The 15,792-nt window shown below is 49.0% G+C and overlaps 1 protein-coding gene across 4 annotated transcripts in view; it reads right to left on the minus strand.

The window, feature by feature from the left end:
* Positions 1 to 15,792, minus strand: part of FAM13C (family with sequence similarity 13 member C) — a 247,065-nt gene that overhangs the window by 9,529 nt on the left and 221,744 nt on the right. For 2 of the 4 annotated variants that reach the window (XM_075072582.1, XM_075072580.1), the window contains 2 exons: positions 5,705 to 5,800; positions 2,732 to 2,928 (listed from right to left, as the gene is read on the minus strand). In XM_075072582.1, coding sequence (XP_074928683.1) covers positions 2,732 to 2,928; positions 5,705 to 5,800 — 293 coding nt within the window. Of the gene's footprint in view, positions 1 to 2,731; positions 2,932 to 5,704; positions 5,801 to 15,792 lie in introns of all 4 variants that reach the window. The other 2 variants (XM_075072581.1, XM_075072579.1) reach the window with 1 other exon arrangement.

Here is a 15,792-nt window from a genome sequence, read left to right on the forward strand (position 1 = left end):
AGGGGGCGCCCTGCCGACCCACCGAGTGTTGCTAGGGTAAAAATCTTCTGACGAACGTGCACGCGGCGCACGCACACCTAACTGGAATGGATATGAGCAACACATCTCGAAGAACAACAGTTACAAAGGTGAGTAACCGTCTTTTCTTTTTATCTTCACTCACTTGGTAGGACCTAACAGATTTTATTCATGCCTCTGACTCTCAAGTATCAATCAAAACACATGGGAAATGTGAGGACTATTATAAGACATGAGATCATATTCATCCATAGTGTGTGTTTTCATCAGTGAGGACCAGGACTGAATGGCATCAGCACATATGTATCCACAACTGAACAACGTGACCATAATCTGCCCTTTTTGTAGAAGCACAAAACATAACAAGATTCCAAATCACTGTTTGTATCACTTTGTGGAGTTTGTTGACAACAATAATCTTCTTTGACAAAGATATAGATAGAATTATGTTAACACATAGTGAAAATACATGAACAATTATACCAGGCCAGACTGTGAATTTACAATATTTCTTACAGTCTACTATTGTACATTTTAGAAATGTGATAATATAATTCAGATTCTTCAGTTGAAAAGGTGTCCTCTTTCGACACGACAGGTGTGAAATATTAAATGTAACCGATAGAACTGCAATATATTAATGAAAAAAAACTAGCCTGCTTGGTCAAGCCACCACTAATATTGAAGTCTCCTTATCCAACGTGTTATTCCACAAGAGTCTTTTAAGAAACTAAGCAGATAAATGTCTAAACTTTTTGACAAAAATAGGTCAGTCGACAAATCATTTATACTATGTCATCATGTGGTCTCTACCTATTTGCATATCATTATTTCTCTTATATAGGTATATTCCTCTGCCTCTCTCTTTCTGGATTTAGGCAGTTCGCTCTAGAGCTGTCTGAATTACAAAGTACAGGTAAGTTGACCAAACAAATATCCTGTATCTGCTTTCTCTCATAAAAAGGAAATAACTCAGTCCTTAGGTCTTGAGCTTCCTGACCCTTGGGGAGATTCTGAGAGTAACTATAGATCAGGGGTTGGCAACCTATGGCACGCGTGCCAAAGACGGCACGCGAGCCAATTTTTAATGGCATGCTGGAGCCTGCCAGGACTCCAGCATGCCACTAAAAATCCTGCCCAGCCCAGTGCGCTCTCCTCTGCCCTCCACTTCCCCCGCAGGGGCAGGGAGCAGAAGCATAGCCCTGCGCACAGGGTGGGCAAATGGCCCCAGTCTCCCAGCACGGCAAGCCATGGGGTCCACGCTCCCGGGCCGGAACGCGGGGCCGAGTGCAGCAAGCTGCCGGCCCCTCCCCCACCTTCTCCTCTCCCCTGGAGCCCTGCCGCTGCACGCAGCACTCTGGGGGTCGGGGCTGCGCGCTCCTGAGGGCAGCGTTTGGCTCAACCGGAGGGGCGGGGCTATGTGCTCCCGCGGAGCAGTGTATGTAGCTCTGTGTGGAGCCTCATGGTAAGGAGCCCAGGGCTGGGGAGGTTGGATAAGGGGTGGGGGCAGTTAGGGGACAAGGAGCAGGGTGGGTTGGATGGGGCATGGGAGTCCCGGGGTTTGTGAGGGGGCAGGGGGTGAATAGGGGTCAGGGCAGTCAGGGCACCAGGAACAAGGAGGGTGGGAGGTCTCTGAAGGGGGTGGTCAGGGGACAAGGAGCTGGGGGGATTGTACGAGTTGGGAGTTCTGGGGGTCCTGTCAGGAGGCAGGGGTGTGGAAAGGGGTTGGGGCAGGCAGGGAGTCGGGGGAAGTTGGATGGGTCAGGAGTTCTGGGGGTCCTGTCAGGGGGCAGGGAGTGGTTGGATAGGCATGGGAGTCCTGGGGGTCTGGCTGGGGATGGGGGTGTGGATGAGGGTTGGGGAGTCAGGGGACAGGTAGGAGGTAGAGTCCAGTCTGGGGACAAGGAACAAGGAGGCTTAGATGGGGGTGGGGTCCCAGGAGGGGGACAAGGAGCAGCGGGGTTGAGACTTATTAGGGGGGCAGTCACCCAGCACTCTCCCCTGAACCCTGACTCCCCCCCCCCCCCACACACACACCACGCCCTCTGCCCTGAGCCCCGCACCTCCCCCCCAGGCTCCTGCCCTGAGCCCTGTACCTTCCTCATATGTACCCAGCCCTCTGCTTGACTCCTTCACCCCCCCCCACCCGCAACCCTAGCCCTGACTCTGGCACCCCCACCTATACCCAGCGCCCCCTCTGCCCTGACACCTACACCCCCTCACATACCCAGCCCTCAGCCCTAACTCCAGCCCTCTGCCCCCAGCCCTCTGAGTCCTGGCCGCCAGCCCCACACAGCTGACTGCTGGTCTGGGTTTCTGCCTAATGGACCCTTGCCAGTCGTGATCCCAGCCGCAGGCCTCGCTCAGCCTGCTCCCAGCCTAGGTAAACAGAACCCCAGACCAGCAGCAGGCTGAGCGGGCCAGCAGGGTAAGATCAACATTTTAATTTCATTTTAAATAAAGCTTCTTAAACATTTTGAAAACCCTGTCTATTTTACAATACAACACTGGTTTAGACTTATAGAGAGAGACCTTCTAAAAAACATTAAAATGTATTACCGGCACGCGAAACCTTAAATTAGAGTGAATAAATGAAGACTCGGCACACCGCTTCTGAAAGGTTGTCGACCCCTGGTATAGATCATGCTGTGACTAGAATATGTACATGTTTTGTTTTGTTTCTTGATGTATTAAGAAAAACTGCAACACTCACATTGTGGCCTCATGTAAATTGGACAGAGATAGGGCTGGTTGTTTGATTGCCTTTTTTTCATCCAGAGGTGAAACAATTACAGGCTCATTCTCCTCATCTGAGCAGCACAGATGGTCATCTACAGGAAGGTTAGATGCCGAACTGGATGATAATTCATGGCTGCTTTGAGAACGGTCTTCATCTGAATCTTCTTCCTCCTGCTTATAATCATTATCAAATTAGCAGTCTACATGTTATTATTTATTGAAAATACAAGAGGTTACAGGTATTAAAACCAATAGCTACAGCAGGGATTGTCAACCTCTGGCACGCGGCTCGCCAGGGTAAGCACCCTGGCAGGCCAGGCCAGTTTGTTTACCTGCCACATTGGCAAGTTCGCTGCCCAGGCCAATGGGGATGGCGGCCAGCACATCTTCCCCCTGCCCCCATTGGCCTGGGACGGCGAACCACGGCCAGTGGGAGCCGTGATCAGCTGAACCTGCCAATGCGGCAGGTAATCATACTGGCCCAGCCCACCAAGGGGCTTACCCTGGTAAGCCGCGTGCAGAGGTTGTAGACCCCTGAGCTATACACACTGAGATTTTTCACTACAACCGCTAATGGGACAAATGCTTTGTAAGACATTACTTGCCATGACTGTGGCAAAATCTGGCCCTTACTTCCATAAGTAGCTCTACTAATTACTTACTGTTGATTACTCATACAACAAAAAGTTTGCAAGAGCGTACCTTTAAATAGGATTTAGGGCATGATTCTGAAACCTTTACTCATTAAACTAGTCCCACTGAAATCAGTGAAACTCCCCATGTGAGTAAGGTTTGCAATGAGAGAGCCCTTTGTTTAATTCTCTATAAAGTAAACTTGTACCATTTAGTGTTAACAGTCTTCATAAATTAAAGCTACAATATGCATAAAAGAATAATTCTAGAGGAATTTTTAGAGTTACAAATGGTTTTAGCAAGCAAAAAAGGATGACCATATTGCAACACATTTTATAGTTATACTACAGTACAAGATGATGAAATTTCCCACCAAAATATAGACTTTTTTTAAACTGTTATTTATAGATTTTAAAAAATGCATGGACCAAAGTTCATTAGAAGTAACATGAAGGATGCTTTCAAGAGATGCTAAGGAAATAAGGTTATGGCTGGGATTTTCAAAGGAATCAATGAACCCTACTGAAATTCAATGAGAGTAGGGTGCCTAACTCCCTGAAGCTCATGTGGAAGTCCCATGCTAACATTACCACAAGATGTGGAACAAGGCTATATAATTACAATAACTCCTCACTTAAAAATCATCCTGTTTCATTGTTACATTGCTGATCAATTAGAGAACATGCTCATTTAAAGTTGCGCAATCCTTCTTTATAACATTGTTTGGCAGCCGCCTGCTTTGTCCACTGCTTGCAGGAAGAGCAGCCTGTTGGAGGTAGCTGGTTGGGGGTTGGAACCAGGGTGGACTGGCAGGACCCATCAGCTCACCTCTCCCTTAAGTTCCCTGTGTGGCAGCTGCCCAGCAGGCTTTTAGTTGCTGGGCATTTCAGCTGTCCCTCTCCACGGTGCCCTGTGCTGCTCCCACTCTCTGCCTTGGAGCTGCTCCTGGGAGCCTCCTGCTTGATGTGCAGGGGGAGTGGGTGGGAGGAAGGAGGGTGCTAATGTCAGGGTGTCCCCGCTCCCCCCTGCTCCTGCCCCCACCTCCATAGAGCGGGGGGACACAGCAGGGCTCAGGACAGAGGGAGCTTGTTGGCAGCAGCTGCTGTCTCAACTTGCTGATCTGCTTAAAAGGGCAGTGTACTTAGAGTGGAGTCAGCCTACTTAAAGGGGCAATACATGTCTCTCTCTCACACAGAGGTGTATGTCTCTGTCTTTATCTGTCTCCCCTCCCTCCATTTGTGCTGCCTTGTAGAGTGTGAGACTAAATTAACAACATGTTAACCCTTGAGGGCTTAGCCGAGTGCTAGTTCATCATTTAGCAGTAAGGCATTCCCTGGGAAATATCCCACCCTCTGACTCCACCAACTCAACAAAGCTTCACAATCATCATTGCTGTGTACCGTATTAAATTGTTAGTTTAAAACTTATACTCTCTCTCTGTGTGTGTATACATAAATATAGTCTTTTGTCTGGCGAAAAAAATTTCCCTGGAGCCTAACCGCCCCCCCAACCCCATTTACATTAATTCTTATGGGGAAATTGGATTCACTTAACATCATTTTGCTCAAAGTAGAATTTTTCAGGAACATAACTACAATGGTAAGTGAGGAGTTACTGTAGTATTTTCTTTGATAGTGATGAGAAGTGATTTACATAGGGTAAGAATCAGCTACTGCAGCTCACATTCAGTGGTACCTCATTCTGCAAGTAGTGCTACTGAAATGGGGAATTCACAAAGTAAAGCACTACCCAGTGTGAGTAAAGGCACCAGATCTACATCATCAATTTTTGACATGTATTTTATATTTTTTAAAAAAACATTGTTATTTTTAACAATCAGAATCACATACATGAAAACGTTTTCTTTCTTTCACACTGGTATAGCATTGATCAAAATGCTATACTAAGATCTTAATGTGCTAAGTAGTAATGAAAGTATTTTCAACAAACAAAGATCAAGGAGGGTATATTAACAGTATAATACAAATAGACATTGCTTTCATTTTGTGGTGTAGATTTGTTTGTAATGGTGAAGGTTAAAAGCTGAACTCCCTCATCTGATCCCCTCCCCACCCATGTAAACTGATTGATTCAGAAACTGATGTTTTACATCATGACCTCTGGCATGCTTTGGGGTTGAATCATGTAGGATATTTACTCCTCTTGAAATATCAACTAGATGATTTGATCAATAGGTATTCTATAAGCCCTTCATGTGTAAGAGTGATCAGAATGTTACTAAACTGGCATACAAAGCACAATTCAGAATCTTGTATAGCTTCTTTACAATAAATACTAATTCTTTCCAACTTACAATTGTTGTAATCAAAGATGGTGTTGAGAGAAGTTGCTTGATAATTCTGTATCTGTCATAAAGAGGCTTCATAATACTCCTCTCTTGTTTAGTTACCTAAAAAGAAACCGTAAGAAAGCATATTCTTCTCAAAAACAAGCATTATGGGCCATATTCTGCTCTCATTTATACCAGTGTCGCTAAGGAGAATTTGGCTTTACATATAATATAGCTTCACGTAATATTTATGAGTATTTATGGTAATGGTAGCATAATTCATAAAACATTACAGTGTACAATTTGAAAACAAAAGTGTAAACCTATATTCTAATGAAAAACATACAAGGTGGAATCTTTGCCTCCTTGACGCATTAATTTTGGGAAAAGGGTGAACTGGTTACATTTCCCCTTCTGAAGATGCTGATATTGTTAAAGGAGTTAGTTTTCTCTGTTCTCTCTCTAGTTAACTCCTGAGCATCAGATGTACCTAATTTAGGGATAATGCATTTTGTTTTTTAGTTTGTGTACTATGAACTCAATCTAACCAAAAATACTTACAGCCTATCAAATTGCATAAGTCATGTGAAGGCTATGGATTCTGGCTGTGCAACAGGCCATCCTACTCTTTTAAAAGAAAGAGTTGGCCAGTCACAGTAGCCCAAAGAGATAAAAACAGACCTAATCTATTTAACTGTGTAGGATACCTGCATCTTGGCAGGGGGGTTAGACTAGATGACCATTGTAGTCCCTTCTAATTCTGTGGTTCTATGATTTCATCATAGTTGTCCTAGGGCAACATTATCAGAAAGGAATCACCTGCAAATGAGTTCATCACCTCCCTGTGCTCCACAACATCCTATTCTCAAATCCCTGTCAATCCCCACACTGACCAATTAAGTACCCATGGGAGTTGCTGCCGCTCTACTGTGTAGAAATCATCTCCACGACTGCAGGTGAGTATGTGGGGGCAGAGGTGGAAGGATACGGACAGCTGCAGGCATGGGCAATAGGCCAGAAATGGAAAGTTATCGGGGTATATAGAGTAAGAAAGAGAGAGCAGAGGAATGCTGCTGAATGCCATCAGCCTGTCTAATCTAATCCAGTTATGGAGTATCTTTAAAGTATCCTTCACTGTAGTCTGTGAGCGCTCCTTCTACCCTAGATAGTTGCCCTCTGTAGGGGAAAGTGGGTGTTGTTTTTACTCCCAATCACCGCGTTTAGTTTCATTGCAGTAGACAGGCCTTCTTGCCATTGACCTCCAAAATGGAGAAAAATATTTTTAAGGCTACAGCCCCTTTTAGCTTCTCCTCTGGCTGACTTTTCAGATAAGCAGGGAAGGGCCAGCCCTCTCTCTTATTAAGATATCAGCAGACTTTCCCAGCATGCTCATTGGCGACCCCAGTAACATTCCTAAGCCTGCTATTTTAATAATTAGCAATTTGGCAGCTTTTTTTAGTGTAGTCTTTCACTGCACTCCTGCCTCCACAGTGAAGTTTGAAGAACAGTGACATTTTGTTTATGGCTGATCTTTAGTATTTGCTAAAAATATAAAGGTAAAATCTCATTTGGAACAAACAGAATTTCTGAATTTTTTTGCTGAATACGTTTTTAATTAGTGTTTTCTGTTTTTAAGCAGTTAGCCTTCACAGATAAGTACTTAGACGTACATTCCTTACAGTTGATACAACTGTTTGATACATGCAAATGCATGTGTTGTGCTGGTCGCTATGGGCTAAGTTTTCCGAAAGGGACATTCTACATTTGTGTACAGTTCTATATGTATATATGCATAGGCAGTTGCCACTAATGTGCATTTATGGCACAATAGCTACTATGGCTGCTTTGCCCTTGCAATCAAGCCAACTGTACATATATATAGAATCACACAATTGTATAAGGATCTTAGGCCTGCTCTCTTTGACAATTTGGCTAGTACTGTTATGAAGTGTAAGATTTTCAGCAACTGTAGTATGGTGGGATAACACTGCTTAGAATGTTTTGTTAGCCAATCAGCATGCAGGATTTTCCATTATTGTGCTGTCCTCAAGGTTCTGGTTCTAGCATTACACGGAAATATTCCTCAGTCTGCGTTCTGCAGTCTATCAAGTCTCATGCAGTTAAATGCACATCCTGCAAAAAATCAGCATGGAACATGCAAAGTGAGTTGGTATAGCGGTTCTCATTGCAAATCTTTAAAATGATATCTTTTGACTGATTACATTTAAACAGCATTTGCTATACTTAGTAAAAGGGATACTGGTTGAAGTTTATACCTCTATGCACATGACCTACACGTTAAGTCCCAGTTAAGCCTCAACCTTCATGAAAGGGGATTTCACACACCCACCACCATGAATAGAAGAGTAACATTATTTACTTGAAACAACTATTGTAAATATCCTCATGTTGACTAATACACTGTCCAAACTTCTTCTTAATGGTATTTTTTTACTTTAAAAAGTGAGTGAATAATTATGGGTGGTATAAGCAAATAACTGAAAGAAGAGCTGCATTCCACCCCCTCACATCCACATGATTACTACATTGGGGATATGATAGCTGCTTTTATAAGTATACTTGAAGAAATAATGGGCCAGATCTTCAAAAGAGCTCAACACCCAGAAAGGACACCAGGGGCAGCTCAGCAAAGCAAAATATCTGTAAAGAGACCTTGCCAAATATTCTGGTCCAGCAGTTGATTTTTAAAAAGAGTATATAACACAACCCTACCATACTAGAAATGTTATTATTTATTAAATTGGTGAAAATGTCAATGAAGTCAGATTTTATTGTAGTATTAACACATTTTCCTGCATGGTTAGCAACTCAAACACTGCAGCCTTGTGCCAGAGCCTCTACAAGTTCACCATTGGTTCTCTAACTTCTAATATAATTAAAGTTAGACTGGCTTGTAAAAAATAAATCATGTATTTTATTAGACAATTTAATATCTTAATGTCAGCACAATGTTCTTTTCTTGCTGGAAATAAACACCTGACTTCATAATTGCTTAGGTTGGCATGGCAGGCAAACAATTCTTCTGTATTTGAAAATATTAGTAAAGCAGATTTTAGGTGGGAGACAATACCAGTAAGTAGCACTACACATATTAAATTAGCTGAACTGAATGTAGGGCAACAGTTATTTCATGTCTATGTTTAGCCTAATCTAAACATCTTTTCTGCACCCCATTGTAACATTTCTCAAAGGGTCTTCGCTGCTGCTTCTGTCAGAGATGGCACTTTCTAACAAAATGATCTCTACCAGCTCTTACGTTAGAAAGGCCAATTTGAATTAAATACCTTGGGCCCTCAGTTTTGTGTCCTCAAAACATGTGGGCACACATATCAGTAGTCAGTTCTTCTTCGAGTGATTGCTCATATCCATTCCAGTTAGGTGTGTGCGCGCCACGTGCACGTTCGTCGGAAGACTTTTACCCTAGCAACACTCAGTGGGTCGGCAGGGCACCCCCTGGAGTGGCGCCGCTATAGTGCCGGATATATACCCCTGCCGACCCAACCGCCCTTCAGTTCCTTCTTACCGCCTGTGTCGGTCGTTGGAACAGTGGAGCACAGCTTAGCTGACCTCCGCTTCCCTAGCTACTCGTAGTTCTTGTGTATACAGTTATACAGTTATAATCCTTATATGCACCTGGCATCGGCTGGAACGTTCATCCCGCAAGGAAGCGGCGCCGCATCCGTTGCAAGGGCAGAGAACTGAGCGGAGCAAGGCTGTTTGCATGGCAGTGACATACTTGAGCCACGTTCCCTCTGGGGCAGAGCGTCCTCTCCGTGAGCCGTTCACCTCGGTGGAGGCACGGTGACCGAAAGCGGCATAGTGGTGTTGCCCAACTGCATGAAGGTGAGAGAAGGTGTAGCAAAGAAAAAAAAACTCGCTGGACAAAATAGATTCTTTTGTGGTAGGCAGAGAGAGGAGGGAAACTAAGCTCGTCTACAAATACTCTAATTCTCTCTCTCTGAGGGTCTGAAACTGGTTGGGAGAAACGAGCGTGGACAAAGGCACGTGAGAGCCCGGGCGACTTAAGGAACAGGCTCAGCTACGACACACGCAAAGGCCGAGGGATCGTGGTATACTGCACTTCCATAACCCACTCTGCTCTTTGGGAAAAATAGTGGATCCTTGCTTGGACTTTACCATCGCCCAGTAAGAGCTCGCTCCTCGAGTTGCGCGCTCGTCGAGAGTGCGGACCCTTCTGTGCCTAGGCTGCGGTATTGTATCACCTGGCTAAGTCGTAGAACACAGTTTCAACACGCGCTGCTGCTGTGCCGGCTCGCGAGCCCTGGGACACTATGGTATAACGCGAGCGCACACCATGCGAGCCAGCGAGTCGCACATAAATCCACGGCACCTACGAGCATGGGGGAAGACATAAGTCTGGTAAAAACACATGTTGAGGTCACCAGTTGGGGCGCTGGGGCGATGCGCCTAAGGGTGCAAGCGCTCCAAGCCTTGAGGAAACTCCTCGAAATACCAAATAGCACAGACACACGATCACCGAGCCTGGAGGAAGGCTAAAGAGTGGCTGCCAAGTGTACCTCAGCGATAGACACCTTACTAGCCAGGGCCCCGCTACCCCGCGCTTGTAGGCCACGAAGGTGTCCAAAATCAGAGGGAGGTCAAGACCATGCAGCAGGAGTGAGATAAAGCATTTCGCACTGTAGAAGAAACTGCTTCCACCTGGCAAGCGTACGTTGAACCAGGTGGAAGCCTTCGCTGCTAACCGTCCGCCTCCCCAGCTCCCCCGAAGCCTCCTCCCCAAATGGAATTCCGTTGGCAGCTTCGTAGCCGGGCGCGTGCTCCCGGCGGAGGTTCCATAACCAGTCATCCCCCAGAAGAAGGAGCACGCGCTCCGCCTTATTTGGCATCCGAATCTTGCAAGCTGGGCCTAAGGAAGCCAGCCTTGCACTGTGAAGCAGCAGGCCAGAGGTTGGACCTTCTTTTCTTCTCTGCCCCTGACGCTGAACTGCCAGTGCGCGTATATCTTCTCCGCGACGATCTGGCCCGTGCGAGAGAGACGAAGCAGCGGAAACGCACACATTCCAGCAGCTGCCCACGCACAGATCGACCACGGTCCGACGCATTGAAGACGGGAAGCTCATGCTGCCCCGTTGGCTCCTCTTGAGCTATGAGCGCGGAGAGGCGCCGAACCACGCGCTAGAGGCAGCTGGATTGAGCTCTCAGGGGACTTTGCGAATACATGTGTCAATCTCTGTCACCTCCGTATGCCGACAACATGGCTGCTGAGCCACAGATATGACATTGTGAGATGGCTCATCAGCTTGCTTGCACCTTTGTGTACCCTGTCAACCAGATGTCACGTGTGTTATGTGACCATCAAACAGCTCGCAACTTCCGTTGCCGCAGCAGTTTCATATAACCCCTGCCGCAAGTGTGCAGCAGGACCCTCCATCGCCACGAGGGGGTGACGTGGTGTATATGGACTCTTAAATGCTTCTCACATGAGGCCTGTAAGGAAATCTAGTCGTCGATTGTATACCGTGTGTTAGTCCAGGAGCTACACCCGAGGACCAGCACGATCCGTGTGTACATGAGTTGACCTGAAGTCAGATAACAAGTGGTTAATACGAGAGTGGTGCCGCGGACCTCAAACATCACGGTTGGTGGGTGAGAGGAAATTTGCTCTGCGTGATAATGTTTCAGCTCCGAGAAATTTGAAGACGCGTAATAAGGAAAAGAAAGAAGGTTGGTTCATGGAAGTTAGACTGTATTGACGCAGAAACCTAACACTGAGGCGAAGGTCTCCATAGTCCGAGGCAGTGCCGTGACAACACCACTACTCTTCAGTACAATCTAACAATAGGAAATGAATGAGAACAACTATCTTTTGGGTTAAACACCTATGGGCGATCACATATTGAGTACTAGTTTATGTAAGCTTGCCGAGTGAAGTTATCAAATCAAGTTTTGAGCTTTGTCCGAGTGTCGTAACAGCCTTCTGAGGTCTGTAAAGTGTATTTCTCTGCTCACATCGCAAGGAGAATCTATTAGAAACAATGAGTGTGTGTTTAAATGTGACGCAATAAGTAGCGCCAGAAGATGCGATCTAATCTTCCTCCTAGACATACTAGAGGCTTAGGAGGGCCATGTTCCTCCCAGCTCTTCATGGAGGCACAATGGCCATTGTGCGTGGCCGTAAACTGAGTCGTCACGGCTCTCGCAAGCTGCTGCTGGAATCCTGGCAACGCCCAGGCGACTGCCGTCCATGCGAGATGGAGCGGCATCCCTGCCACAGCACGGAGGGGTTAGCCACGGTCTAGGGAGTCTAAGAGGTTGCTCAGGGGAAGGGTGATCTATCGTGAACCAAGGGCCCTGTCTGGGTGGGAAAGTTTGCAGACTTCGATAGAGCAGTGCCTTCGCCTGAAAACCGTGGTGTGGTAAGCAGGGGATCTGGCTCGCTCGAGTCAGGATAGCACCTTGGAGTTACCCCTGCGTGGGAACTCAGAGAGATGTCTCCATAGTGACCATCAGGCCTAGACGTTTGAACTAGGTCCCCAACGATGCCCACATGCTGAGTGACTTGTGTCCTTGGAGTCCTCCCAGATGAGCAAGCGTCAGGGATACGGAAAACGCATATGCGACACTCGGTGGAGGTGGGGGCGCCTATGACCACGCACTTGGGAAATGCCTGTGGGGCTGGTGAAAGGCCAAAAACAGCAAACCGTTAAACTGAAATGTACCGACGGATGGCTAGAATGGAGGTATCTCCTATGCAGAGGGAAGATGGCATTGTGAGAGTACGGTCCTTCCATATCGAGTGGCGGCATACCAAGACTTCAGGATCCAAGGACCAGGATAATGGTTCCCAGGCGATTACATGCGGCACTTCAACTTATCAGAAGCTGGTTGAATTCTTGTGGGTCTAGGACAGGTCTTGAGACCGTCGTACGGGTTGGGGTTAGGGAATAAGGGAAGTAACCCCTTTGCCTCCTCCATCCATCGTGTGCTCGCACCTCTTGTAAGAGAATTGCGCCCGAGAGGAGTCCCTGAAGAGGACAGGGTTGGAACAAGCGGAGGTGGCCCATGCTCCACCAGTGTAGAACAGAGGAACTGAAGTTAACTGGGACCACGCCAGAGGACAGTAGGGAGTGGGATCAGGCCTTTGTAAAAACCCAAGTTTTATTTGGCCCCCACCCTCGGGGCGCACCTTCGAAAGATTGTCTTTGGTTCCCCGTAGCGATTGCAAGGGACCTGACTTCTGGCCCTCTGGGGTCCTGATGGTCGTCTGCAACCAGTACCAGCCACGCCATCTGCCCAAAGCCCTATGTGGTAGCACAGAGAGTGTGGGCGGTGGGCTGGGGACGCAAGGGCCTGCAGTAGGACGTTTCGGTATCGACGCCGAGAGAAGGATCGCATGACGACCCTGTTGTCCTTCAGCTTTGGCCGTCTGGGGTTAATTCACCGCAAAGAGGCGCTTACCAACAACTGGTAAGAGTCGTGAAAGGCCGGAGATTTCAAAACCTGACGTCATGATGCTCCTTATGGTAACGAGGCCTGGAGGGAAGCTCTGGCCGCCTTGTTCCCTTCCTTCAGGGGCAGTGAGCTCTTGGCGGAGTCTTGATGGAGAAGCTCCATAAATTTATCCATCGCCAGATCTGAGGTGTTACGTTATAGGGACTAAGCAGGGCTCATTGATTGCCACGCAGGGCTATAAGGCCTTGCAGAGTAACACCTTGCGAGTGAGTAGGTCATCTCGCTAGCTCCCGACGATTTCGGGGCTGGCGCCTGCTGGCCACCCGTTCCTGTTCTTAACCAACTGAATGACCAGTGAGCAGGAGGAGGACGGACAAGCAATAGTCGAACCCCCAGAAGAGTATCGGCAATCGCCTGGATGGTCCGAATAAATGGTAGAGGCCCTCTGAGTGGGCAACCGCCCGATAGAATATCCACTACCGGGTTCCGTTCCCCGGGACCGCCTGCACCTGGAGGTCACATTGAGCGCTACCCTTTATGGGAGGTCCTGATGACCCTTAGGGGCTGTGGGCACACCAGAATCGGTCCTGAGCATAAGAGCTGTCCGTGTGGGAAGACAGGTCGTGACGGCATGGTCATGGAAGGTCTGAAAAATCATGTCAGAGTCTCTGACTCTAACCAGACTTGCCCAACTTGGCACCTGGGACCGCACCGGAAGGCACACCGTATCCTGGAAACGAGATCCGACCTCCTACTACAGCGTGCCGGGAGTCTGACGAGATCTCGAGGTCAGGAAGCGGTACGCAGTTACAGCGCCTGTAGCGGTGATGGAGCCAGAAACGGTGCCGAGATATCGGGTCGGTGAACAGACAGCCGGTGCGGCGAGTGTGACCGGTGCCGAGGAATGGAGCGCCGACGCATCCAGGAGCTTGCCAAGAGACATTACCTGCCCGGCGGTGCGGGGTTCAGCAGCATCTACTCTGCCATGGCAATGAAAAACCCTCACCGTTGGGGATGCCTCCCAGCGTGGAGGAACAGGAAGCTCGACCACAATGTGTACGGGGAGCTGTCAGGCACCGGATTCTACTGTCCACGTGGAAGGATCGACGGACAGCTGACCGTGCAAGTGTTGGCAGGTCGGTCCGGGTGATCCGCTAAGACAAGCTCTCTTGTCCGCAGTGCAGATTGCACGGGAGCAGTAGGACAGGGAGCTCGACACGGCGTGCGCCGGGGAGACAGTCAGGCACTGGATTCGACGGCCCTGTGGACAGGGATCAACGGTCGGCGCGTCGGTGCCTCGTAGGTTTGGGCTGGGCCATCCAACTGAGATGCTCTCTGGCTGCGGTGCGTTGTCACGGAAGCAGCAGAGCAGGAAGCTCAACCACGGCGCGTGCCGGGAGCAGTTAGGCACTGGGTCGACGGCCTTTGTGGGACGGGATCGACGGTGCAGACGTCGGTGCCGCGGCAGGAAAGTCGGTGCCGGGCGATCCGAGTTAGATGAGCTCCTGGCTGCGGTGGCCATTGGCATGGAAGCAGCAGGAGCAGGAACTCAACCACGGCGCGTGCCGGGGAGGCAGTTAGGCACTGGGTCCGAACGGCCTTTGTGGGACTGGGATCGACGGTGCCGACGTTGTCGGTGCCGCGGCAGGAGTCCGGTGCCGGGCAATCCGAATTAGACGAGCTCACTGGCTGCGGTGCGCTGTGCATGGAAGCAGCAGGAGCAGGAAGCCAACCACGGCAGCATGCCGGGGAGCATCAGGCACCGGATTCGATGGCCCTTGTGGGACCGGATCGACGGTGTTGACGTAGCCGGCTGCTGCAGGCAGGACGTGTGTCCGGCCGATCCGAGTAGAGAGTCTGCTGGCGGTGCCCGTGGCATGGAAGCAGCAGGAGCGGGAAGCTCAACCACAGCGCATGCCGGGGAGCAGTCAGGCAGCCGGATTCGACGGCCTTGTGGATCGGGATCGACGGTGTCCGACGTAGCCGGTGCCCGCGCGAGTGGTGCCAGGTGTACCGACTTAGATGAGCTCACTGGCTGCGGTGCAGGTGGCACGAAGCAGCAGGAGCAGGAAGCTCCAAACGGCACGTGCCGGGGAGGCGGCCAGGCACTGGATTTGACGCCCGCGGGACACGAATCAAGGGTCGCCGGCGTCCTCAGCTCCTGACGGCGTTGTGAGTCAGGCGATCCGACTTAAACGAGCTCTCTGGCTCCGTGCAGTTGGCACAGACAGCAGCAGCAGGGAGCTCGACCACCGGCGCGTGCCCGGGGAGCTGTCGGCACTGGCAGGGGAGTCGGGGCTTCCTCAACCTCAGTGCTGGCAACGCCGTGCCAGCGGGGTCCGTGCCGAGGAGGCTTCTGGGCCGCCGAGTAAGCCCGCGCTTGCCGAAGGTGCGAGGGGAAATGAAAGAGCCGCCCATGTGTTTTTGGCCTTAAAATGCCGTGCAAATGGGGCACTTATCTGTGAAATGCGATCCCCCAGAGCACCGTGAAACAGGAGGCGTAAGTGGATCTCGTCAGCAACAGCGGAGGCCGCCCAAGCACGGACTAAGAACCGGTGACCGGGCATGGCTCCGGACTGGTTGCAGGAAAGGAGCAAACCGCCCGAAACCGGAACGCTAAACTATCAATAAACTAACTATTAAGAAAAAAACATAAT

This window comes from Chelonoidis abingdonii, chromosome 15, assembly GCF_003597395.2.
Source record: "Chelonoidis abingdonii isolate Lonesome George chromosome 15, CheloAbing_2.0, whole genome shotgun sequence".
Lineage (NCBI taxonomy): Eukaryota > Metazoa > Chordata > Testudines > Testudinidae > Chelonoidis > Chelonoidis abingdonii.